Source organism: Tupaia chinensis, unplaced genomic scaffold, assembly GCF_000334495.1.
Source record: "Tupaia chinensis unplaced genomic scaffold, TupChi_1.0 Scaffold000187_1, whole genome shotgun sequence".
NCBI classification, from domain to species: Eukaryota; Metazoa; Chordata; class Mammalia; order Scandentia; family Tupaiidae; genus Tupaia; species Tupaia belangeri.
Window position 1 is genome coordinate 6,115,906 of NW_006159662.1, and position 27,543 is coordinate 6,143,448.

At 46.5% G+C, this 27,543-nt stretch overlaps 1 protein-coding gene across 1 annotated transcript in view; it reads right to left on the reverse strand.

Annotated features, from left to right (window-relative positions):
• Positions 1-8,734: 8,734 nt before the first annotated feature.
• The window catches only part of TLK2 (tousled like kinase 2), a gene marked incomplete at its 5' end in the record, with an annotated part of 51,622 nt that continues 32,813 nt past the window's right edge, over positions 8,735-27,543 (reverse strand). The window contains 6 exon segments of the mRNA XM_014587191.2: positions 8,735-11,444; positions 16,419-16,526; positions 17,925-18,036; positions 20,136-20,274; positions 22,388-22,557; positions 25,397-25,486. Of these exon segments, the coding sequence (XP_014442677.1) occupies positions 11,271-11,444; positions 16,419-16,526; positions 17,925-18,036; positions 20,136-20,274; positions 22,388-22,557; positions 25,397-25,486 (793 nt within the window).

Genomic DNA, 27,543 nt, shown 5'->3' on the forward strand with positions numbered 1-27,543 from the left:
CATCTTGCCCTATTTCTGCAACGCGGAAGATGCTTCCTTAGCTTTCCCATCTGTTAGGCTAACTTGTTGGCATACATCACTCTAGAGGCTGCAGGGTCCCAGAGGGCACCCTCTGAAATCTGGAAAGGTTCCCACTCAGTTTGCCCCTGAAACATGGTTAACTTTCTGGCCAACGAAGCCCCGGGCGCTTCCTGGTTGGCTTGAGCAGGGCTTACAGGGCCAGGTCCCTCTGGTGCCTGCTGCCTTACAGCCCCTTGGAACGCGTCCTCTCAGTGTGGTGTGGCCTGAGATCCCACAGTGCTCTGCTTATTCGGTCCATGCTGGGGCTGCCTCAAACCTCTTCCTCTTGCCCCGCCCCCCCAGTCCTGCTACCTACAAGAGATCCGAGGGCTTGCCACCTTCAGCTCAGCTGCTCTCCTTGTCTTAGCAGACAGACTTTCTCCAGAACAGGGTTGGACCCCCCAGCCCGAGTGGACTTTGGCATTTCTGTAGAGTTGACAGGATGGAAGCCAACTCCCCAAAGTCAGATTGCAAGGCACAGAACCTGGAAGCCCACCACCTGCTGGCACCCCGTTTACCGTGTACCCAGCCTGACACGCGCATTCCTTCAACCTAGCCCTGTGCTAGTGCTGGGCAAAGCCGGGTGGGGTGGAGGGGCAAACATGCAGCCCTAGGTTTCTTTAGCAGGGAAAATGGACAAAATCTATGCTTTATTCCAGGTGGGGAAGACTCCACGCTAAGGCTAAGGAGCATCAAAGGGCTCTATGCTGGCAGAGATGGTAGTTGAAGCCTCCAAGGCCTGTCCTAGTCTCTGCAGAGGGCGAGCTTCCTGCTCCCTCTCCCTCTCACCCTGCTGACTGGCCACCAGCTGTCTTCCATCTGGAGCTCATAGGGCAGAGAGTGGGGCCACGTCTGGGCAATTCCTCACGTGGAGAACCCAGCCCAGTCCTCACTTCCTGATCCTGAGCAGGCTCAGCTGTCACAGAACGTGGCTGCAGTCTGCAGGAGTGCTGGGGGTTGTGGGAGGGAACCTCACAGCACCCAGACCCTCAACTGCTTCCAAAGAAGGGCCAACCAGGCCCTTCCAAAGAGGGGCCAGGTCTGTGCAGGCGCAGAGAACTGCAAACTGAGGACCAGCATCAAGCTAGGTGCTCGGGACTTAGTGAGGTCTCGGCGAGGCCAGAGGCTCTTAGCCAAAATGGTATTTGCTACAGTGGAACAGAGGTTTCAGTTACCTACAATCAATCATGTTCTGAAAATAGCTAAGTACTGTACAGTGAGGTATTTTGAGAGCACAAGACCCCATACTCACGGAACGTTTGTTAGCGTATGTGCTCTTTAATTACTGTTGTTACCCTCTTACCACGCCTAGTTTATAAACGAAACTTTACCAGAGGGACTATGGCTGGGAAAAGCACAGTCATCTATACGGTTTGGTACCATCCATGGTTTTGGGCACCCACTGGGTGTTTGGGAACGTAGATGCCCCACAGATACACGGACTGTCAGCCTGCAGACCCCGTGCTGGGTGTCATGACGCTGTGCGGAGCTCACACTTCATAGCCACAGCTTCTCACCGTAAGTAAGTGGGAAGTGCAGTGTGAGGTGTAAAGGGGTGGCGTGCCCTTGGACCAACGGAGACGTGCAGGCCACTTTCCTTTGCCATTTGGACAATGGGCATCTCTCCTTACTCGTCACCCTTCACCCTGCCTGCCTCTCCGGCCCTGCGCCCACCCCACCGCCCAGTGAGAACTGCACAGGTGGGTTTGCTGAGATTACAGCACTGGCAGTTTTCCTTCACCTGAGAGAGCAAACTCACCGCCCCTCATCGTCCAAATAGCTCCACGTGGACTTGCGTACGCCGATGCTAACCTGAAGTACAGACAGATCCAGGCAGGAGCATCCTGATGCCTTGGTAGATGCATGTCCCCAAACAGCCCAGCGTGAGGCAGTGGGTGAGGCCAGGCCTGGGATTGGAAGTGAGCTACCATCATTAGCCACGGGTCCTCACGTCCCGTCTCCAAGTCCCAGGGGTCCTTTGAGATCTGAGTTTTAGAATCACTACTCCCTGTGCTTAGGGGTCGTCTCACGGTGTTTCCTCTACCCTGCTCCTGGGACTCAGCAGCCTCTTCAGCAACAAGGAGCTCAGGGGAGGAGAGCACCCCTACCAGACTGGGTCTCCAGCACAAGATTAGAAGGGGGGGAGGCAGCAGATGGCATAGTGGTTCTGTCACTGGACTCCCCCATGGCTGACTGCAGTTCAAGTCCTGGATTCGGTGGCTTAAAACTCATCCTGGGAGCTTGCAGGTGTGTGCCCAAAATCCAGGGAGGAGAAAGGAGGAGAAGGGATTACGGTGTGGTCATCCTCTCTGGGGATTTCTCATGTTCCCTCTCACTGTCTTTCTCTCTCTCTCTTCCCAGTGAGTGCACACATCCTAAAATCTCTTAAAAAAAAAAAAAAAAAAAAAAAAAAAGAAGAAGAAGAAGAAGAAGAAGAAAGAAAAAGAAAACAAAGAAAAGGGGAACACAAGACAGGGAGTAGGCACGCAGCTGGATGGCCAGGCAGGGCAGGCAGTGAGAAAGGAAGGGGGAACTAAGCCAGCACTTGCCTAGGCAACTGGAGATGCAGGTGTGACCCCCACGCTGCACGCAGGGCTTGTCCCACCCTGCACCCTGTCCAGGCCAGGGGAGCGATCCGACCATACCCGGGATTGGTGTGGGTGAGTCCCATCCTCTCTCCCTGGCTGCTACATCTCAAGTTCTGGGTCTTTGCTAAGGCAACTCTGGCTGAGCTAGCATCTCCCTCCCTCTTCATGATATTATTGGGGTGCTCCCCAACCCTGCTTCCATCTCCCCAACTCAGGAAGGACAGGCAGGAGCTTTCCTCTGGTCTTGGTACCTGAACTTCCCAGTCCCTGCCAACAGTCTTCTGTGGCTCCCACTGATCCTGGCCAAGAGCAAGGACAGGCAAAATGGGGCTTTGCAGGTGTGGAACCTCCCCCAACCACCCTTCCCACCCTAGGCCTCTGGAGAAATAGAGCCCCAGACCAGAACAGGAGCCAAGTGGCTGCATCCAACTGCCCTTCCCCCTGGTCCCAAGGACTGGCCGCACCTGCCACAGGCCTGAGTGGAGCAGCAGCAGTAGACAGGGGGAACCTGGGCAGGGCTGCAATATTGAGCTTAGAGGGTAATGACTAGCATTTAAAAGCTGAAGTGAAACAGTGACTCCACAGAGCGGACTGTATGGGAGGTCAAGTGTCTGATGCTGGGGTTGCCATCAAACCAAATCCTAAGATCTTCTATGGAGGACCTGGCACCAGCTACCCAAGTTCCTTGGTTTTCCCTGGCCAGCTCTGATTGGCTCATGCCCTGACCAAAGACTGCACCCAACACACAGCCTCCAACCTCTTCTTCCTCCTGGGGCTCCCGTCTAAGTCAGCGCCCTACCTGTCCAGCCCTAAGTCTCCCCTTCTCGGTACCACGCTTCAGGAGGCTGGACGACTGGCTGTTCCTTCAACCAGGCCCTGGACCCATAAAGGGCCAGCGCACATGGCAACAGCATGAGGTGGCCTGTGTCGGAAGGGAGAGGCGCCGAGAGAGCCCAGAGGCAGGCCGGCTGGAAGTGGGCTCAAAGCTAGGGAACCAGCAGTTAGCGTAATGGCTATGTTGCTGGACTCCCACGTAGTCGACCGCGGTTCGTGTCCTGGACCCAGTGGCTTAAAACTCACGCCGGGCGCATGTGCGTGCGTGCCCAAGATCCCGAGAGGAGAATGGAGGAGAAGGGATTGCGGTGTGACCATCCCCCCTGTGGGGTGATTTCTCGCTTTCTGTCTCTATGTCTCTCTCTGTCTGTCTGGCGAGCGCACGCGCCCTACAGTGAAAATCTCTCCAAAAAAAAAAAAAAAAAAGCTAGTCAGAGGGCAAGGCAAGTGACGGTACTTGCAGAGGCTGGTGGGGGAGTGCAGGGAGGGGCCTTGGGATAACTTGGCCTGAACACAGTCCTTACCCAGGGCGCTACTGCTATCTTGGTCTTTGGTTCAAAGCTGGGTACAGTTCTGCTTGGTTAACGTGGGCAGAGACTGCCCAAGCAGGGTTAGTGTCAAGGTTCTGCGAGTCCATAGATACAAAGCAACAATGGCTCCTAAAACGAACGTATTCGAAAAGACCTTCCTTGTGGGCCAACAGATGACGTAGCAGTTACGTCACTGGACTCCCACATGGCTGACTGCAATTCAAGTCTCGGATCCAGTGGCTTCAAATTCACGCTGGACATGTGTGCATGTGTGCACAAGATCCCGGGAGGAGAATGCAGAAGGAACTGCAGCGTGGCCATCCCCCCCGGAGTGATTTCTCACTTTCCCTCTCGCCGTGTGTCTCTTTCTCTATCTGAGCACACATGCCCTAAGGCAAAGACCTCTTAAAAAAGAAAAGCCGAGGCAGGCAGATGGTGTGGTGGTTAACAGTACTGGACTCTCACATGGTCGACTGTAGTTCAAGTCCCGGATCTGGCGGCTTGCTTTCTCACTCTATCTTTCTCGCACTCTCTGTGCCTCTTTGGTCAAATTAAAATAAATAAATAAAGTCAAATAAAGTGATTCTTAAAAAGAAAGAAAAAGAAGTTAAAAAAAAAAAAAAAGAGAAGACCTTCTCTGCCCTGCTTTCCCAGAGCACACCCTTCTCAGGGCCTAGGGACAGGGCTGAGGGCTAGTCTACTCTATGACAGGCCAAGGCCCGCCCCCCCTAGGGAGCCTTCTGTGTCCTGTGGCCATCTGTCCAGGTGCCACTGTGATGTGGGAGTGGCACCTCATCACATCCTGTTTTGTTGCCTCACCCTGTTTGTCCTTACAACAACCTCGAGGAAACCAAGGCAGAGTCCCATTCTCACTTATCCAATCAGGTCACTTAGAAACAGGAAGACAGGAAACCTACAGCGCCCGTGTTCCCCATTCTGCTACCTACTAACAGTTCTCTTCTGGCTCAGGGTGCAGGGGCAGGGCTGCTGCCAGATGGGCGGGGTCTCCAAGCACATTTCAAAGGGCTACCATCCACCCGTGCAGGGGAGGTGCACTGGGGAGTGCGGCCCTAGAGTAGGGCAAGATATGCCCGCAACTGGGAACCCCAGTGTCACCTCTACCCAGAGCAGCCTCTGTCCAACGATGGTGCCAAGACCCCACCTCACAAAACGTTCAAGCTTGCAGACGCCCTCCCAGCTGTTCCTGCTCCACCCACCGCCAGCTGTCAGCTTTGGGCCTCAGTTTCCTCATCTGTAAATCGGCGAGATGCTTCCACTTTGCCTATGCCTTGGCTGTGAAGCAACAGAGCGGACAAACAGAGAAGTGCTAGAGCCCCGCTCTGCACCCTCAGCCTTCACCCCCCACCCCCTCAGCAGCCTCCAGGGTGAAAAGGTCAGATAGCACAGAAGACCACCACCGACTACGCAGGCTGCTCCCCCACCCCAACAAGGCCTGGCCAGCCAATCCTCTAGCCAGCACTTCTGTCCACACCCAGAAGGCCTGACCCTTGCCAGGAGGGGTGGGCCCAGCCAGCCAGCCAGCTGCTCTCTGACCCCACTCAGCAGGGGTCTCTTGCCCAGAGCCTCACACAGACACACACCCCTCGGCAGACTCCAGCCTGTCTCGGGCCTGCTGAGCTCCCCCAGCACAATAGCCCTCCTGTACTCCCTGCCCGCCAGGCCAGGCCCGACCTGCTCCCAGGCCTGCTTGTTTTCCCAGCCGCTGGCAGGTTCCCCCAACCCACCCACAGTGTACTCCAAGCCTCCTCTCCTCTCCTTGCAACCTCCATACTTCACTCTGCTCACCCCACACTCATCCTCACCACTTCCAAGGAGCTGCAATCCAGCCCCAGCTATCCTCACCCCAGCTAACACCCCTGAAGCAGATCTTGTCTCAGCCAACTCTCTCCTGCGGCCCCGGACCTCTTGGGTCAAAAGAAACCGTGACAGATTAATTCACAACCAGGCGCCAGTGAGTTGTTAGGTATTTTAAGAGAAGGCCATGGTGTGTGCGTGGGGAAAGCTTTGCCTCTAGGAGTGAATGATTCTTGATAGAGCACAGGTCAGGTGCCCGTGTGAGGGATGTGTCCGAGGGGCCCTCCTGGTGCTCCCCACAAAGGAAGCAGGGCAGCAGGGAGCTTCAGACAGTCTCTTATTCCCAACATAGAAAATAAAACAGAATTCTTCCCTGCCTCCAGTTGGGTGAGTTCCAGAGAGGCCTGAAAACACCCCCTCCAAAACATACACCACCCCGTATCTCGTGGTTGGCAAGAATGGAGAACGGTGGTGGTGATGGTGCCTGCCCTACCTGGGAGTCTGACAGCCCAGAGCTGTGCTCTCACAGTTCAGCTGCAGGGACATCACCCGGAGGGTAAGAACTTGCAGTTTCTGACTGGATGGGTAGGGCTGGGGTGCTGGGGTGCGAGAACATGCATTTGTAACACACTCCCAGGTGGTACTGCTGGCCGCTGAGCATGCCCAGCCTACTGGACGCGTCTCCCAGACTCGGCCAGAAGCAGGCTTGAAGGAAGGGTAAGAAAAAACCTCTGGTGTCACAAAATACAGGTGGATCCTGAATCCTGAGCCAGAGGGGCAGTCTCCAGAAAGGCTGCATCACTTAGTCAGTGTAGGCCGCCATCTGACACCCTGGTTCTGGACCTCAAATGTGTGGCCTTGAGGAACCCAGGACCAGCTCTTCCACTCACTAAATCTTCTGATATATTTTTTAAAAAATTTTTTCCCCATAGGGTACGTACACTTATCAGAGATAGGTAGTGAGAGAGAAAGTGAGAAATCACCCCCCAAGGGGGATGGCCACACCAAAATCCCTTCTGAGAATGCATACACATGTGCTGAGCATGACTTTCAAATAGCCAGGTCTGGGACTTGAACTGCAGTTGGCCATGTGGAAGTCCAGTGCCTTAACCACCATGCAACCTGCCGGCCCCTCTTCTGATCTTTTTAAAGATTTTGTTTGAGAGATTTTTCCTATAGGCCACGTGTGCTCACCAGAGAGACAGAAAATGAGAAATCACCCCTCCACGGAGGATGGCCACACTGCAATCCCTTCTCCACTATTCTCTCAGGATCTTGGGCATGCATGCACACACACCCACGCACCCACGTAAGTTTTAAGCAGCCAGGTCCTGGACTCAAACTGTGGTTGACCAGTGGGAGTCCAGCAATATAACCATTACGCCATCTGTTGGTCCCAAAACCACCTTTTAAAATTCTACTCTTACATATCATGCACTTTATAGCTCGTATCTCTACCCTTTATTCCCACAGTGGGAGGAAATCTCCCTAGAGCCTTAAGAAATAAAAGCAGATAGCTCTGGGGGATGAGCAGTTAACATAATGGCTATTTCGCTGGACTCCCATGTCGTTGACCATGGTTTGAGTCCTGGACCCGGTGGCTTAAACTCATGCCAGGCACATGTGCGTGCATGCCCAAGATCCCGAGAGGAGAATGGAGGAGAAGGGATTGTGGCGTGGCCACCCCCTCCCCGGGGGGGTAATTTCTCGTTTTCTGTCCCTCTGTCTGTCTCTGTCTTTCTGGTGAGCACACACGCCCTATAGCAAAAACCTCTCAGAAAAAAGGAGATAGCTCTGGCAATTAGAGATGAGTAGGGGATGGAAAAAAAAAATTCTAAGAAAAAAAAAAGCCGCCAAGGGGGTCAAGGTTGTTGTAAAATTTGCCTTAAAACCTGAACCCAATGCTCGTTTCTAGCTCTAGGATTCTATGAGAGAACTATGTTTAAAGAGAGCTGTTTCCTTTTTCTTTTTTTAGAGGTTTTTGCTATAGGGCGCGTGCGCTCGCCAGACAGAGAGACAGAGAGACAGAAAGCGAGATATCACCCCCCAGGGGGGATGGCCACACCGCCATCCCTTCTCTCCTCTCAGGATCTTCGGCACACACGCACACGCGCCTGGCGTTGAGTTTTAAGCCACCGGGTCTGACTACATGGGAGTCCAGCGACATAGTCATTTACGCTCACTGCTGGTCCCAAGAGAGCTGTTTTCTAATTAGGAAACACAAGAGCTCCTTGCTAATCTTCTCAGCTGGAAGAAAACCTTGCTGGACTAGAGGGAGGAAGGTACACAGATCCTCTAAAAAGGATAGCAGGCATGCCCAGATCAGCCACAAAAGAGGGGTATATACAGCCTTTCCTGCCAAGTCTGTTTTAAAGCTGCCTATCTTGGGCTGGCTCTGTGTTCTGGTGGTTGAGGAACTGGGTCCCACATGCTGGCTGTGCAGTGCAACTTCTGGACTCAGTAGCTTGAGAAACACACCAGGTGCATTTGCAAGCATGCCCAAAATCCCAAAAGGAGGAGGATGGAGAAGGGATTAAGATGTGGCCTTCCCAGGGGGAGGTGCTTTGTCCTCTCCCCCCCTCTCTCTGACAGGTACATATGCCCTCAGGCACACAAAAAAGAAAAAAGTAATGGTTCTTACTGTCAGTTTGAAACTGCTTTATTGTTCTCAAATAAAATAATTTCTAGCATTCCACCCCCCCCCACCCCCGCCCCGGGCCCTCTCATCCCATCCCCTGCTGTACTCTCACCGGCACACGCAGGCCCTAGCACATCACAAACAGGTGTGACTGCTGTCTCCTTCAAGGCCTCCAGCTGCCAGGGTTCCCCATCCATACCCTAGATGGCAAGAGCCCGATGTGAGGCTGAAGAACTAAAGTAAAATCAAGAGGCTGGGAAACTTACTTCTTAAAACTTAATTTAATATCCTTTCTCCCCCTCCCATCCCAATTGGGAAAGGCCAAAACAGTCTGGTTGGGTTTAATTACAAATTAATACATGTTTTTTGTCATTGGGTAAAAGTAATCAACATTGTGGCAATAAAGGACTATCCTTGGAAAAAGTGAAAACCATATTAACAAAAATATGTCATAGGAGAAGTCAATGATTTCACTGGCTCCTTAAAACCAGTGAAAAGGTCAACATTCCGCATGCCTGTGGGGCTTGTCCACACCGTGGAAAAGAGGTCGTGCCCAGACTCAGTCAAGGCCAGTCAGCTCCGCAGGCTCTGTCGCAGAGCCAGTAAGAGCAAAGGGAGAGGGCATCCCTATAGGAGAGGGCAGAAAAGGCAGACCGGGGAAGTCCTGCAGTTTCACGTACAAGCCCGTGGGGGAAAAGGAGGCAGGAAGTTAGAGGAAGGCTTAACATGAAACACTCTGTCAACCTCCAAATTTTTTTTTTTTTTTAAAAAAGAACTACAAAATCATAGGAAAGAAAGAAAAAAGTCATAGTTTGTAATTATTCTGAGTAAGTTTAAACATGGTCTCAGCTTTCTTCTTCCGTATGCAGACGCCATCCTTTCAGGACTCTGCTCGACCTGCGAGGCCCCACGGGGACCCTGCTTAGTGGCCTGAAGGCAGTGGTTACACATGCGTGCATGCACTAGTGCTTGCAGAGATGCACGTGTGTATCTATGTAAACATTTATTACAATAAAATAGTTAGGGAAACCTGGGGGTGCCAAGGCCTCAGAGGCCCACATCCTTCCAGTCAGAGCTCCATGTGACAACCTCTACCCATGGATTTCTCTCTAATTTGGAACACGCCATCTTCCCTTAGGATAGCCTCATAACAAGGAGCGTGGGCAGGCCCAAGGACAAAGGTCCTAGGGATGTGTCATGGGTGACGTTTTTCACATGTCAAGGAAACAGGAGCGCCATGAGTCATTTGAGAGTTTCCTACCCTTCCTGACTCCCTCCCCTGCACGAGAAGCCACTGAACGCCTCCTCCTTAAGCATTTTGGCTGCACCCTCTCGCCACATATGTCAGTAACATTCCAGGCTGGCTACCACATGCTGGGGCTCTGGTCTCCTTCCCGCCCTACTGTCAGTGCTCTGCTGTTTCAGGGGCACGCTGGGGCCACGCGGCTCCCATTTCAGCTCCATCTTCAGTTGGTCACACATCACAGAAGCTACCACATTAAAAAAAAAATAGTTCCAAAAGAATATCCACATTTGAAATACCTATTTCCTCTAAGATAATTTTTTAAAATTCCACTCGATGATCACTGAAGTGAGTTAGACAAAGTGTGTGTGTCTGTACACACAAAGACACACACCCCAGCAAACACCCACAGAATTTAGAGGACTGGGAGAAGGCTGTTTCCTGCCAGAAGATCTAACAGAGGAAAGCTTCTGTGCTGATCCGGTTTAATAAGGTGGCTAACAAGGAATGTACGCCATTTAGCAAGCACACAGCACTGGGGCTAGGACGGCTGCTCCTGAACTCGGGCTCCGCCGCCCGCTTTCTGCCTCCCTGTGGATCAGTGCCAATAGCTGCTACATTCAGAGAACCCACGAGGACTGCATGGACAGATGAACCTTTATTTAAAAAAATAGCACTTCAAATAAATTAAGAGGGACAACCGTCAAGTGTTCAAATTGTGAAGAAATAGTTGAAAACCTAGAGAGACTCCAAGCTGCAGTCTTCCAACCTCATTCTTTGTCCAATGGCAAAACCCCACACATCTCAGTCCTCCCACTCAATTTTTTCCCTACTGAGATGAGGGAAGCAATTGCAAAAAGGAGACCAGACGGAGGAGAAAGCTGCATCTGATTGGAATGAACATTGCCACGTACTTGCTAATACGGGTTTCACTTTATGACCAAATGTATTCTTTCAAAAATAAAAAAGGAGAGAGGGAAGCTGCATGTTTTTAAAAATTGAAATCATTTAGGGATAAAACACTAACTCTAGTGCCTTTAACGGGCAATAGCAACTTTTTTCCTCCGAAGTCAAACACCATCCCCAGCTGAGCCTTTGTGCTACAAGCTTTTCAGGAGATGTTACCTAAACTTTATTAAAAGAAAAGAACAAGTTTAAATATAGACACTGGACTAGCCCAGTCTGTATTTTCAAGTCCACATTCTTCATCTGAAGCATTGCATCAGGGACCCCCCTGAGTCTGCATGTTTTCAAGTTCACAGTACATGGAACCAGTTTCCTTTTTAATTTTTTCCTCACTCAGAGCAGCCACACACAGTGGCCGTTGACGCCGGAACCTCGGGCAGGGCCTTTTCCTACGAGGCCTGGCCAGAGTGCCCAAGGCTTCTCCTTAATGAGAATCGATGCTGTCATGCTCTATGGATGGGAAAAAAGCAAGAAAATAAAAGCACCTGGTACAGGTTTCATGAGATCCATTTGGATTCACTATATTCCAAACCCACTGCTGAATGCCACTTGTCCACTTTGTGTGTGTCGAACAGTTCGTGGCCTTGGAGCCAGTCTCAATTCGAAGAACTGTTATTGGATGCCCCCGAGGTTGACGCAACAGCAGCTCCTGCGGGGCTACTTGTGGAGACTGACTTTCGGATGTGAGGCAGCAAGTAGGGGTCACAGGCCAGTTGCTGGACGTCGATGCGGTCCTCCTTCCGGTAGGCCAAGCATCGTCGGATAAACGCCTGCAAAGGAAAAGTTCTTGAAAAAGACTGAAGCAGGTAATCTTGGCACATTCAGAGAGAGCCCCAGAGCTCCGTATCAGCTACCAGGCCCCAAGCAACCTGTAAAGGGAGGGGTTGAGGCCTTTCCTGGAAGCCAGCAGGCAGACTCCAAGATCAGGGAAGGAGCCACACTGACGGCAGTCCCTCTCTGCCACCACTGCCCTCTTCTCTGACAGAGGGGGTGGAAATGTGCCTGAAGGGGGGAAGGGGTGAGGCCTCTAAATACTCTTTCCTGAAAGCACTAAGACCACCAAGAAAACCATTTTACCTGTTGGTTTGAGTAGGAATATCTAACTTCATGGTCCCACATCTGTAAGCCATGGTCTCATTGTGGTGGTGGAAATTTGAATGACAAATACACACTGGGTACGTGCCTGTGTGCCCACGATCCTCAGGAACTGAAGGGCTGGGGAAAGGGGATTGTGGCATGAAAAATTCCTCTGGAGGATGCTTCTCTCCCTTGCGGGTATGTGCATTTTTTAAAAAATGATAAGAATTTTTTTAAAATAATAAGCTATCATTAAAAAAAAAAAAGCTATGTAACAGCTGGCTTCATAGCCTAGTGGTTAAGGGAGCTAGATCCCATACAGCCAACTGTAATTCAAAATTCAAATTCCAGTCCAAACGGTTGAAAAACACACCATGCATATGTACATGCATGCACAAAATCCCGACAGGATAGAAAAATGAGGAAAAAAGATTGAGGGCTGACCGTACTCCCCACCGAAGGTGCCTTCTTCCCCTCTCCCTGGTGTGTGCATGTGCATGTGCATGTACTCTGGCCAAAAAAAAGTGTGTGTGTGGGGAGGGTGGCTATGTAAGTCTTAGCGTCTACAACTCTCATCATAAAGAACCTTTTTATTGTCTATCGTTTCCTGCTTTCCTTTTTTTTTTTTTTTGGAGAGGTTTTTGCTATAGGGCACATCATCAGAAAGACAGAGAGAGACAGAAAGCACGAAATCACCCCCCATTGGGGATGGCCATGCCGCAATCCCTTCTCCTCCCAGGATCTTGGGCATGCACGCACATGCGCCCAGCGTGAGTTTAAGCCACCGGGTCTGGGACGCGAACCATGGTCGACGACATGGGAGTCCAGCGACATAGCCATTACACTAACTGCTGGTCCCCTTGCCTTCCTATTTTTATCCAGAAGTTATACTTAATCAAAGATTTATAACATATTTTTAATAAATGGATTAACTTTTTAAATCTAAAACATCACTATAACCAAAAGTCCACATTTTATAGCAGAATGATAATGAGGAGCCAGTGTGGGTTCACCAACTGCAAACATGTCAGTCTGGTGTAGGATGTGGAGTGGGGAGGTTGGACCTGTGGGGACAAGCAGTACACGGAAACTCTTTGTACTTCAGTTTTGATCTAAACCTTAAACTGCTCTAAAAAGTAAAGTTTCTTTAAAATCTAGTGCAAGTCCCATGGCCTGGTAGTTAATAAAGCTGGGTCTTGGGGCCAGTAAGCGGTGTGGTGGTTAAGACAATGGATTCCCACATGGCTGACCACAGTTTGAGTTTGGAGCTGCCAGCCTGAAAATCATGCTGTGTATGTATGCATGTGTGCCCAAAATCATATAAGGAAAACAGAAGGAATTGTGGCGTGGCCACCACGCCTGAGCGGGGATGATTTTTCACTTTCCCGCTCTGTCTCTTTCTGGTGAACACACAAGCCCTATGGCAAAAAAGAGAGAGAGAGAGAGAGAGAAAAGTGACATCTCACAAGGCTGACCACGTGGACTTGGCAGCTTATACCAGGCACAAGCACACACACATGGCCACAATCACGAGAAGGATGGAGAAATGGAAAAGGGACTGCAGCATGACCACACTCCAGTGTGGGGGGATGCTTTCTCAGTCTCCCTGGCAAGTGCACACTCCCTCTGTAAAATAAAATTCAAAAGTAAAAAACAAAATCTAAAATATGGAACAAGCTATTCCTATAGCTACAGTTTCTAAAAATATTTTCTATTTTTTCCATGTTTAATTAAGAAAATATAAAAACATAATGCTAGTACTGATTTTCAAAATCAAAGGTTCTTGCTTGATTCGAGAGAGAGAAAGAAATATAGAAAAAACCTAATGATCCATGACTTTAAAAATTCACGTTTCTGGGACCAGCAAATGGCAAAATGGTTACGTCGCTGGACTCCCACATAGTCTACTGCAGTTCTAGTCCCAGACCCAGCAGCTTAAAACTCATGCCAGGCACACGTGTGCATGAGTGCCCAAAACCCTGAGAGGAGGATGGAGGAGAAGGATTGTGGAGTGGTCATCACCCGAAAGGGGATGACTTCTTGCTTTCTGTGTCTCTCCAGTGAATGCTCATACCCTATGGCAAAACAAACAAACAAACAAACGAACAAAACAAAACAAAAAATCCTCTCTCTAAAAAAAAATAAAAATAAAAATAAAAAGATAAAATAATGTTTCCTAGTGAGATACACAGAACTGGCATTAAACAACTTATCCTGGATTGGATACTGGTCAAATAAACCTGTTATCCTTGATTTCCCTCTATATAGCAGCCAGCAGATGGCACGGCCGGCCCAGTGAGACTCTTTGGCTGCTTTCCCTCACATTTCAAGTCCCTCAGCGCCAGATGTGGGGGCACCTGGGCATGGGTAGTAAGAGCAGCTACAGAAGGTACCAAGTGTAGGTGCTCTTCAGGCCACCTGAACCACCATCTACCTCTGGGGGGGTGTTTTGTCTTTTTTATGGATGAGGAAGAGCACCCCAAAGGGGCCACCTCTCCTGCCACTGCCCCCGGCTCTGCCTGTCCTGTGGACTGCCTAGGCTCATTCTCACATCAGAGCTGCACTCACTTCTCTCTGCTTGGGATGCTTTCCCCCAAGTCCCACATGGTTTCCGCTTTCACATCATTCAAGACACTGCTTCACTGAGGTCATCAAAAATAAGTTTCAATCTCCCCACCCTCTCATTCTGATTTATTTTCTTCACAGTATTTCTCACCATTGGACATGTATCCATTTTGTTTTCTCGCTTGTTTCACCCAGTAAAATGCAAGCTTCTCAGGGCGGCGACCTTGTGTGGGCAGTTTACTGCCACAGATCAGTTCCATCTCCACTACCTTGACTGGTGCCTTGGGCACGACGGGTACTCAGTAAACATTTGTTGTGGGAACAGAGGCGAGGAGAGAGTAGGGGCTGGAGGGTTACATATTCAGAAGGAGGAGCAGGAGGATGGAGCTTGGAGACAATTAGTGGGAAGATCTGGAGATCACTCAGTATTCTTCATAGCAGATCCATCCAATGGTCTCTAAAGCTGGGGAACATTCCCTCACCTATTTATTGAATAACCACCAAAATTCGACAAAAGTGGTTTAAAGAATGTCTCTAAAGACCTGACAGATGAGGAGAATTAAGCATCTGCCAGATGGCAAATCCAAGTCTCTCAGCACCAAGTGTGGGGGCACCTGGGCATGGGTAGCAAGGGCAGCTGCAGAAGTCACCAAGTGTGGGTGCTCTTCAGGCTGCCTCAGACTCCATCTACCATTCAAGGAAGGCGTTTTTTGTCTTTGTTTTATGTATGAGTAAGAGCAGCCAAAAAGGTTTAAGGAAACTCCCCCCAAAGTTATAAAGCTACTAAGTCCAGAGGTGACATACTGACACGAGGTCTGCCTGGCGTCAAAGCTAAGTCTCTTCTCTCCAGCCCTCTCCCAGGACAGCATTTGCGTCAGGAAGGCATTAGGGGACTTCACCCCTGCAGACTGAACTTCTTAGTTAGGCTGGACTTCAATTGCTGGATGAGGAGGGCAGGAAGCCTTCAGCTGGGAATTATAAACAGGTGGTATAGCCGTTCCTTCCTACTCTGTAACGTGCCAGCTAAACAGGTGCTTCCCTACCCTACCCCACAGAGGGGCAGTGTGAGCCCACAGCTGGGCCCAAGCCCTGGTAGAAGGGGTAGGCCAATAACCACCCACTTTAAAATGTGCCCTGACCACGGCACCCAAGGGGGTGCCAGCATCTACCTATCTAAGTAGAACTGGCTAATATATCAGAGATAAGTGACACAGCGAGGACAAACTATGGGTAGCACACCAAATCTTGGTGTGCTCATGAAGCAAGACGGAAGTGGTTATTCAAAGCTCCCTTTCCTCACCTCCCATTCCAAGTCTTCTTTGCCCCATGATTGTTTTAGTAATGCCCTCACCAACTGCTACAGAATTTACTGCTCACCACTCCTGTGCCATTTAACCCTGTGACGCCTTAGTACCCTTATATATTCTTCCTCTGTGGTCCCTTGCTTCCCAAGTTGGTCACAATCACTGAATAGGGACAAGCTGGGGTGCCCTTTGTATTAGCCATGATGAAGAATCTGCTCTCCCTTTCCTTCTCTGACTGCAGGGAGCCTTTAGGAAAAAAAAGAAAAGAAAGGAAGAAAGAAAGAAAAAAAAAAACCATCAAATTCCCTTTACTGCAGTTAGAGATGGAGTAAGCTGGGTTGTAAAGCAATATTCTTCTGTTGTTCTTAGGAATATTATCTTGGGACCAGCAGATGGCGTAATGGCTATGTCGCTGAACTTTCCTGTAGCCAACCGTGGTTCAAGTCCCAGACCGGGTGGCCTAAACTCACACCGGCCGCATGTGTGTGCGTGCCTAGGATCCTGAGAGGAGAATGGAGGAGAAGGAGAAGGGATTGTGCCATGGCCATCCCCCCATGGGGGTGATTTCTCGTTTTCTGTCTTTCTCTGTCTGTCTGGCGAGCGCACTTGCCCTATCGCAAAAACCTCTGCAAAAAAAAAAAAAAAAAAGAAGAAGAAGAAGAAGAATATTAAGCTAAGCTTACCCTAATTTTTAAGTGACTCCTAAATCTCACACTGAAGAATCCATTCACTATTATCCAAAGAAACGGTATAGAAATTAAAGCAATCATTACTGCTGGCCAATGGGTCAAAACATACCTTCGCTTCAGGTGTTACCACTGGCTTTGGCGGAAACTGTACTTCAGTAGCTTTAAGAATAGTATTTTCTTGTAAAATGTCTTGCTGGGACTGATTATGACCAAAAGGCTGTCATAAAAATGAAAGAAACAAAAGATGAGTCTCTGGTTAAAATTAAACAGAACATAATTCAATACCATAGGGAAAGGAAAGGAGAGGATATCTCCCAATAAGGACTACTAGAAGAAACTCTGGTTATGACCTCATTTTATAGATACAGGGGCAAAGGGTTCAGGGCTTAAATAACTTGTTCATGGTCCAACTTCCGGGTCAAGGCAAAGCTGGGAGCCAAAGCAGCAACTCCTATATGGTAAAAGCTCTGCTAAGCTCTGCTACAGCTAAGGAAGGACAATTCAGAGCAGGAACCAGATACTTCTTTTGCTCTGAGGTTTAAAAAAAAAAAAAAAAGACAGACACAAGGTAAAAGAGATGCACACAAGGAAGCAGTACAGTATGGAAGGTGCAGAACAGAGTGGGAAGACAGGAACTGGGGCTAGCTGGGGGCTTCATCTGTGCCCCAAGTTGCCATTTTCTAATAAACTCCTACAAATGACTTCAAGTCTACTGTCATCTCAGAGCTTCTGTCTAGATAAACTCTACCACCATTATCAGAAGCACTACCCCATTATCAGAGGGAATAAACGCAATTCAACCCACTCGTCAGAAGTGTCCCTGCTGTAGAGAGGGAGGATAAAAGCAGATCGAGAAGTTAAAGGGGAAACTGACCCGAATTAAGAGCTTGGTCTAGGGAATACACTAGGAGTGGGGAGCACTGCAGGACTCCCATCTGGGTTATCCCCATAGCCCAAGAGTAAACACTGAAATGTACAAACACACTAAACAGCAGAAATAGGCATATAAACACACAACTGGATCCTAATACATACATTTATAAGACAAGCTTACAAAGCAAGTACTAATTTGAAAGTTAAGTGTCAATTACTACCTAAGTTATTACATGTTCAAATGATATGTTGCCTCGATCAGAGTTCAGAGACAATGAATACTTTCTGACACCATTTCCCCAGTATAAAAATATAAAGCGTGCTTTATTAATAAGAGCTTTAAGTAATGGGGTGGTTGAAAATAAAGCATCTGGAGAGATTTCGAGCTTTACTTCTTGGGACCCTTAAGAATGGATTCTTGTATACTTTAATAAACTATTTCGTGCAAATCCCTACACAATTATCAGAATGAAAACATGTCCTGCATCTCATTGAAAACAGTTAAAATGCATGTTTTCAACAGCCCAGCAGACTTATTAGGTGTCTTAGGGTCAACAGTGTCTGCTTATGCATAAAGCATTTATTATTAAGCCTGTTTTTTCCTTAGAGCACTACTTTCAGGATCCCATTTTGTATAACCCGATGATTAACTAACTCCAGAAGACCAATCCACACTGAGCACTGTGCACACACACCATCCATGGGGGAAGAAGCCGGTGCCTCCACCTTCCTCCCCACCTACCTTCCTTCCATAGAGACACTGATAGAAGATCACGCCCACTGACCAGACGTCAACTTTATTTGAGATCTTTGGTGGTTCTTTCCCAACCACAAAACACTCTGGTGGTAAATACCTGGGACAAAAGAGAAATAAGAATTCTTAGAAAATTATAATATCAATCTAAGACATATTCAGAAAGGCAAAATAAAAGACCTTGTTGAAAACAGGGATATCTAAATTACAATAGTCATCACAGACATCTATGAGAGTCAGTGAAAAGACACGTCAACATGGAGGGGCAGTAATGTCTGTATGGGGTGGTAACCACACTTTCCAACGTACGGGGCAGCAAACAACCTCTGCATTCCCACTTCAGTCAGCCCCAGCCTTGGTTCCCAGGATTAAGCCTAATATATCAGTGTCATACAATAAGTTTTTGTTTGTTTACTTGTTTTTTTTTTTTAAAAAGAACAAGCTATGGGACTAGCAGGTGGTGCAGTGGTTAAGGTGCGAGATTCCCACATGGCAGACCACAGTTTGAGTCCCAAACCAGGCAGCTTGAAAATCAAATGAGATAGGGAAAGTAGCAGGTGGCGTGGTGGTTACAGTGCTGGACATCGTGGCTAGAAAATCCACTGGGCATGTGTGTATGCATGCCCATAATCCCAAGAGGAGAATGGAAGAGAAGGAACTGCGATGTAGTCATCCCTTCTGGGTGGTGATTTCTTACTTTCTCTCTCTTTCTCTAGCAAGTGCACTTGCCCTATGGCAAAAACCTAAGTTAAAAAAAAAAAAAGAAAAGAAATCAGGTAGGGTGCACATGTGTGTGGGCCTAAAATCCTGACAGGAGGATGAAGAAAGAATTGTGGCCTGGTCACACTCCCTGGAGAGTGATTTCTCACTTTCTGACAAGTGTGCTCACTCTGGCAAAAATCTCAAAAACAGAGAACAAGCTAGGAAACACAAAGCTCGAATCCATGTTCTAGTGAACTTATATAGCAGAGGTACAGACTTGTTTCTAGAAGGATTTTTTTTGGGGGGGAGAGATTTTTGCTATAGGGCATGTGCACTCACCAGAAAGACAGAGACAGAAACTGAGAAATAACTCCCCCAGGAGGATGGCCACACCGTAATCCCTTCTCCTCCATTCTCCTCTTGGGATCTTGGGCACACATACACATGCACCCAACATGAGTTTAAGCCACTGGGTCCAGGACTTGAACCATGGTCGACTACATGGGAGTCCAGCAACATAGCCATTACGCTGGTCCCTCCAGAAGTTCTTAACAGTAGATATATGTGTGTGTGTATACATATACACACAAATATGCATACATACATACACACACACATTTTTTTTTTTGGGGGGGAGAGGTTTCTGCTATAGGGTGCATATGCTTGCCAGAAAGACAGAGACAGAGAGATAGAAGGCAAGAAATTACTCCTCGGGGGGCTAGCCACGCCGCAATCCCTTCTCCTCCATTCTCCTCAAGGGATCTCAGGCATGCACACACACATGCCAGGCATGAATTTAAGCCACCAGGTCCAGGACTTGAACCACAGTCGACTACATGGGAGTACAGCAACATAGCCATTACACCAATTACACCAATTGCTGGTCCCAACAGTAGATATTTCCGTATCATTTAGTGACAGGAACACTGGCCCACAATAACTACCATAATGAATAAACACGGTAAATACAGCTTCTGTTTTAAACCTAGAATTTCAAAGTTTTAATTTAAGGGCTAACTTTTCACTACAGGTACTGTATCCACAAACAGTATGAAGTAACTGAAAGCAGAGTGCAGTGTACGTTAGCAGCATTCAACTGATTAAGACGAGGCAGACCTGCGTGTGTGTTCCCTGTCTGCTTCCTCTTTGCTCCCCTCATCGGTATCCTGCTAAAGCCAGGGAATTCTTGATATACCCCTACATAAGCTACCTCACTCTCTACTGACTTGTAAGACCAACTCTGTGTCGGAAACATACAGCTCAAACATGTAAAGCTCTCTGTCAAGGGTTTTCGAGAAAGGTAAAAAATATTAAGACAAACTGATATAATTAAAGGAGTCAAACTGCTGAAAAGATAGTAACAACCTGGGGAGGAAAGTCTGCTTTGGTTTATAGCACTTTTGCCCAACAGACAGAACCCAGAAATTAATTATAAATTACCAATGCTTCAGCATAGCAGAGTCACCTGCCAGCCTGGCAGACTTCCTGGATACCTACCAATAAGTACCAGCACCTTGTGATGTTAGCTCCATGCCATCCACTGAATTGTAGCTATCATCATCCATGATCTTGGAAAGACCAAAATCTGTAATTTTTATCTCTCCACACGCTGTACCATTTACTAAAAGAATATTACCTAGAAAGATAAAAACCTTCATGAATAAGCAGAGACATAATGATTAAGAGAACAATTTGAAATAATTTATAAGGTAAAACTGAACTCAAACTCTTGCATGAGTACAAAACATCTAAATCTTTGGAATAACAATCTGGAGCAAGCAGGTGGTATGGAGGTTAAGGTGCTGGACCCCACATGGCTGGCTGTGTGGTTTGAGTCCCAGAGCCGATGGCTTGAAAATCATGCCAGGCATAGTCAAGTACATATCTAAAATCCCAAGAGGAGAATAGACTGCAGCATGATGGCCCTCCCAGGGGGTGATTTCTCACTTTTCATCTATCTCGCACACACGCTGTATAGCAAAGAAAAAAAAGCAAAACAAAACCTACAGAAAAGAAAAGACTTCAGGACTCTGGGTGTCAAGAGAGACCTCAGAATCTGTTGGAAACTTTTTTTTTTGGTGGTGGTGGTGGGGGTTTGCTATAGGGTATGTGCACTCGCCAGAATGACAGAGAGAAACAGAGAGACAGAAAGCGAGAAATCACCCCCCAGGAAGGATGGCCACGCCACAATAATCCGGTAAAACTGAACTCAAACTCTTGCATGAGTACAAAACATCTAAATCTTTGGAATAACAATCTGGAGCAAGCAGGTGGTATGGAGGTTAAGGTGCTGGACCCCACATGGCTGGCTGTGTGGTTTGAGTCCCAGAGCCGATGGCTTGAAAATCATGCCAGGCATAGTCAAGTACATATCTAAAATCCCAAGAGGAGAATAGACTGCAGCATGATGGCCCTCCCAGGGGGTGATTTCTCACTTTTCATCTATCTCGCACACACGCTGTATAGCAAAGAAAAAAAAGCAAAACAAAACCTACAGAAAAGAAAAGACTTCAGGACTCTGGGTGTCAAGAGAGACCTCAGAATCTGTTGGAAACTTTTTTTTTTGGTGGTGGTGGTGGGGGTTTGCTATAGGGTATGTGCACTCGCCAGAATGACAGAGAGAAACAGAGAGACAGAAAGCGAGAAATCACCCCCCAGGAAGGATGGCCACGCCACAATAATCCCTTCTCCTCCATTCTCCTCACGGGATCTTGGGCACGCACGCACACGTGCCAGGCGTGCGTTTAAGCCACCGGGTCTGGGACTCAAACAGCGGTCAACTACATGGGAGTACAGCGACATAGCCATTAAGCCAACTGCTGGGCCCGAAAACTTGTATTTTCTAAGAGTCACCTGCATAACATGCCAAAACCACCACCATGAGCACTGGGAATAAAAATAATTTGCCAAAGTAAAGTATCAACTATACAGTTCCTTAAAAGTGGGTGGAAGTTTCTGAACTTTCAGCGAGAATCTCTAAACAATCCTGTTCAGAAGAGCAGTTTCAGAAAAAGGGGGGAAAAATTAAACACAGAAAGAACCAAAGCTAGCATCACAGCGCCACCTACAGCTTCTACTGTAGCAAAGTGTTGAATTCAGTGATGAAAACCCTCAACTTTAAAAAATCACCCTATAACTAATTTTTTAGTTACCTGGCTGATAAAACATTAGTGAATAATGAAATTCAATACAGAGCTGTTATAGTTTATCTACATAGAACACATGCGGCCTCCTATAAGAACAGCTGAGGATAACAAACAACAGAGGTAAGCAGTCTAAGTGATGATCAGTCATCTTTGCCGATGACTATCAACGTTAGAAGATAACCACACAAAAAGACGAAAACTTTGCTCAGAATCTAATGAAATGGAAGGTATCTGTGCAAAATATATGTCGTTATCTGGGCACTTATCAAAAGGACTGCGAGCACATGACTGCTGTATAGTGTGAGTAATGGAAAAAGCAAACCTGAACTTGCTAGAGCATTTCTTTTTAAATGGGACTGACATCATGAGCTTCCCTGGCTCCAAAGACAAAGGCATTGCTCCTTCGGAGTGTACTAACCCAACTACCCCCCCCCAAGCCCAGCGCTGCGTGGGCAGGACTTCCTTCTTCCCATGCCTACCCAGGCACCTCAAATGTCATTAGGCCTACTTGGCTCCTGACTAATTCTCTAACATCATAAAATTAAATTCACTTATAAGACCAAAGAAAAGCCACCAATGCTGTCTCCTAAAAGTAAGACATACCTGGTTTGAGGTCATAGTGTATGATGGGAGGTTTTATTTCATTTAAGTACTTTAAAGCATTCACAATCTGCATGATAATGGATCGGGCCTCTTTCTCCGACATTAATTTGTGCTGTTTCAGGTAGAAGTCTAGATCATTGCCCTCACAGTATTCTAATACTGTACAAAACCTAAAAACAAAAATAACAAGATTTAACCACAGGATAAGAATACATAGGTTAAAACTATCTAAACCAGTCCTGGAGAAAACTTTGGGTAATGAGTCAGTTTCCTGCTCCTTTCTTCCTTGTTCCTTAAAATACTCCTCTATTCTTTATGTAGCAATAGCTACTTGAGTGGTTCACAGAAGAATACAGCCACCCTCTTAGCAAAGACTTAGCAAAGCGTTGGACCCTGTGTGCTGAAGGTCACTGTGGCCTACCTCTTCAGAGTCTAGACCAGAGGAGCACTGACCAGGACTACGAAGTATTTACACTACCTATCTTCTTGGAAGGGTCTCCTTAACACACGCACATCACACGTCTACATCTAAACAACCTTACCGATGTCAAGTACACAATTCTCACTATGAACATTTTACGTATGTCTGAGGGCTGACGTATATAAAATACGGAGGGAGGAAGAATCTAGGATTTATCTAGGTCCCGAGAACTGGCTTCATGCTATGTCTCCTGAGGGTGGGACACAATACTGCTCTACACCTGTGCTTTGCTAAGTATAATGTGTCACAGAACTTGCAAAGTGTGGTATCTGTGATGCTAACAAAGTACAGATTACAAAGTACAGATTCTTTTTCTTTCACTTATGTTAATAACTCATACAGACCCAAATTTAATTTTAAATTAAACTACAGACCACCTGCACACTACAAGTCATGTGTTCATCTCCCAAGGTGTTATAAGCAGAAGTGAGGCTTCCTAAACTGTTTGAATCTGCTTGGGAGACTGATATCTTTTGAACTGTTCTAGTTGTAACCATGTGGGTATATCAGTCAGGGGCTAGCCAGGAAATAAAAACCTCTTGAGTATCTGAAACAGAGGTTTAATTCAGGGAACTGATCACCAAGATGATGGAAGAGCTGAGAAGACAAAATGGCCGCTGAGGCACCCAGAGATCATCTACAGCAGGAAGGCATTAGCACCCTAAGGCCAAAGGGAGGATATGGTGGAGCCAAAACTCAGGTTACCAGGGGAATCTGGAACTACTTGTATGTCAGTGTATGTGCATGTGTGTACAAACACCTCCCATCTCTGCCTGCTATTGGCTGAACCCAGCTGGATCCCAACAGACCCTTAAGGCTGGTAAATACAGCCTACAGTGTCCACCTGCCTAAGATGCAGAGCAGAGGAAGGGGGAAGGGGAGAAAGCAGACCTGAAAGTAGGCCCAGGTCTAACAATATGGTTGCTGGGCAATTGGAGGCCTTCAAAAATCACCACACTTTAACCTGCACACACAGGGTCCTGTAGAATCTGGAAACTGAGCAATAGCTTATGTTTTTTAGGCTATCAATAGGGTGTGCTAGCACCCTGCTGGAGGACAAACGTCTGAAATTTATAGATTCTCAGACCTGAGATGCTGAAGTCTGAGAAACAGACTCTCATGCTCAGTGCGCAATTCTCTGATCCAAATGTAGGCTGAAATAAAACCTCACTTTTATTTGCCCAATCAATTCTCAGAAGCCTTTCTAAAATGATGGTGTGACTTATTTTTGATAAAAAGTCATTAATATATAAATAGGAAGAACAAGGTTAAAAACTCAAGAATCAACTGAATTTCCCACATTAGGTAAAACTGTGTACATGCCCAGGGGGTCTTCTCCAGATTCAGTCCAGACACCTAGAGAGAAACATTCCCCAAGGCTGAAACATTCCCAACCTCCTGGGAAACCCTAAAAGCTCCAGAGCTTATCCCTAACAGGTAACAACATACAACAACAGCCAAGATTATCAGAGATCTTAGACAAGTCATTTACCTTCTCTGGTCCTCAGAATCTACCTATAAAACGAGAAGGCTGGACTCAGATCCCTTCCTGCTCTAACCTCCTCCAAGCCACAGAGCCTCCATTCCAACATGCAGCACTGGGCTCTGCCTTAGTGTGGTCGGTCACTGCCCTTGTTCTAGGACATCATGTTGCTGCTACTTTGTTCATCAGTCTCTAGGGTAAAGCAACGACATTCTCAACAGCCTATCCCTCACTGGTGCATCTCAGCAAGTATGCTGGCTCCAAGTTGTGCCAGTTCCCAAGATATGACTTAAATATTCAGGAATTTTGTGAGCTGGTTATTAAACCATTTGAAGAGCAAATGGATAAGCAAAATATGGTGTACACTAAAATAGTATTCAGTCATAAAAAGTTGCTATTAAACACTGATACGACAGACAAGGATGAACCCTGAAAATATCACACTAAGTAGAAGAAACCAGTCACAGAAAGTCCTCATATTATATTATTCCATTCTTATCCAAGTCCTGAACAGGAAACTCCTAGAGATAAAAGGTAGGGGTTGCTTAGGGTTAAGAGAGTGAGTGGTAGAATAAAAGGATGACAGTAAAGGTACAGGGTTTATTTCAAGGTGGTGAAATGTTCTAAAATTGGCTCTGGTAAAGGTTGCACACAGCTGTGAATATACTAAAAACCACTGAGTGGCATACTTAAATTGGGTGAATCATATGATTATAAATTATAATTTTGTAAAGCTTTTTTTTAAAGTTGGAAGTGCAAAACTGAACACACAGAGTTTATACCATGGAAACTAGCAAATGTGACAAATTAGCCCTATCTCTCTCCCACCATGCTGCTGCTAAACACGGACCGGCACACAAGTGCACATGTCCGTCAGCTCAGATGTCTTGTCGCCCCAAATCTGAATTCATAAATGATCATTTGCAAATAAATTAATATATCTGAATTATTTGCAGAGTATTTCCTGGCTCTATTCCACGAATAGTCAACATTGCACAAAAAAAAAGTAATATTAACTGCTAAGGTAAAATGGCATAGCACTTACGAATCAGTGTCCAGTGAAAAGTAATCATACAGCTTAACTATTCTGGGATGGTCCAGTTCTTTGTGAATCCGGTATTCCCTACATGCATGCCTATAAACGAAACAAAATATTAAAAGTTACTATAGACCGCCTTTTTATTTTAGAACTATTTTATTTTAGTTAACTTTATTTATTGATTTATGTATTTTTAAATTTGACCAGAGAGGGACAGAGAAAGAGAAAGAGACAGAGGAAGAGGGAGAGAAAGTGAGAAAGCAAGTGCCAGGTCTGGGACTCAAACCATGGTCAGCCATGTGGGAGTCCAGTGCCTTTAACCACCACACCACCTGCTGGGCCCTATAGATTGCCTTTTAAGGAATCTTCAAAAAATATTCCTAAATATTCTCTCAATTTTCCACTGATTCCACATTCATCCCACTCAGGTCTCTCTGGTCCCCTCATATGATTTTTCTCTTTCCTCATCATATACCCTCCAAGTCATGGAGAAAAGAGCAGGTACTCAAATATTTGTAAAAATAAATGGATGCCAACCTTTTCTCGCTTTCAAGTTTATTCAATACCTCTTTTATATTTATACCTAAATAGTAGAGATTTAAAAACAACAAAGATAAGCTCCTTTCTCCTCTCCTCTAAAGCTAATACTTCCAAAACCTAAATGTTTACATTCTGAGGTTACTTCAAAGGGGTCAGTTTTAGCATGTAAACTTCTTTGGGTTAAAGATTACCTGTCGTATAAGTCAAATGTCAGGGCTTTGTATTTTTTCATCCATTTGGTTTTAAATCTCAATCTTACAAAAAGAATTTAAGGTACTATTAGCTTTATCTATTATAATAAAATATGAAACTGATACAGCTGAAATTATAGAAGTCAATTTTTTTCCTTTTTTTGTGCCATATGGTACATGCACTAGCCAGAGACAAAGAGAAAAAGAAAGTGAGACAGCATCCCCATTGCCCCCACCCCAGGAGATGGTCAAGTTACAATCCCTTCTCCTTTGTCCTCTTGCAATTCTGGGCATGCATGCACATGTGCCTGGCATATTTTTCAAGCCACTGGGGTCAGGACTCAAACCAAGCCGTTGCCTTAATGCCTTAATGTCTACACCATCTGCTGGCCTCATATATTAAATTTTGAAAAAAAAAAATAGAAGAATATATTTATATAATATAATCACCAATAATTTTTAAAGTATTTAGGGACCAGCAATTGGTGTAATGGCTATGTTGCTGGACTCCCATGTAGCTGACTGTGGTTTGAGTCCCGGCCCTGATGGCTTAAACTCATGCTGGGTGCGTGTACGTGCATGCCCAAGATCCCGAGAGGAGAATGGAGGAGAGGGATTGTGGCGTGGCCACCCCCTGGGGGTGATTTCTTGCTTTCTGTCTCTCTTGTCTCGCTCTGTTTTTCCGGAAAGTGCACGAGCTCTATAGCAAAAATCTCTCCAAAAAAATATAAATAAAGTATTTAGTTCTTATTTCCAAAGAGAGAATCCCAAAATTATTATATGTTAAGTATTCTTGCACTTTTTTGTTTGGGATGTTTTGTTATGAGTCGGACAAGAGAAAGTTCCCACAGTGTAGTAAAACAAAACCAAAAAAAAAAAAAAGGTTAATCAATCAGTATACTCCTGTATATAAAAAATTCACAGAAAGTACTCAACTAAAGAAACACTGAATACAAAATTAGGAGAAGAAAGTAGGGAGGAGTAGGAACCTAAAAGTAATGAAATATGTTTTTACCCCAATGAGAACTGATTAGACTTATTTGTCTAATCCAGGAGAAATGAATTCTCTCTCTCTCCAGGAGAAATGAATTCTCTCTCTCTCTCTCTCTCTCTCTCTCTCTGGTGAGCACATGCACCCTATAGCAAACTATACCAAACAAAAATAAAGAAACTGGAAGATACTAAACAGAGGCAAAACTTAAAGTATCATTTAAAGTCCTAGCCAACTAAGAGAGTTTGAGTCCCTCAATTCTGCACCAAGCTCTTAAGTCTCCTTCTCATTACTTTGTCAGCAACGGAGAGGCTCAGCCATGTTTAACGTTCAATTTGGCATTCAAAGAATTAATGTATAAATATAGAGACTGATAAGGAACTGGAAGAGGGACCAGCAGATGGTGTAATGGTTACATCACTGAACTCACA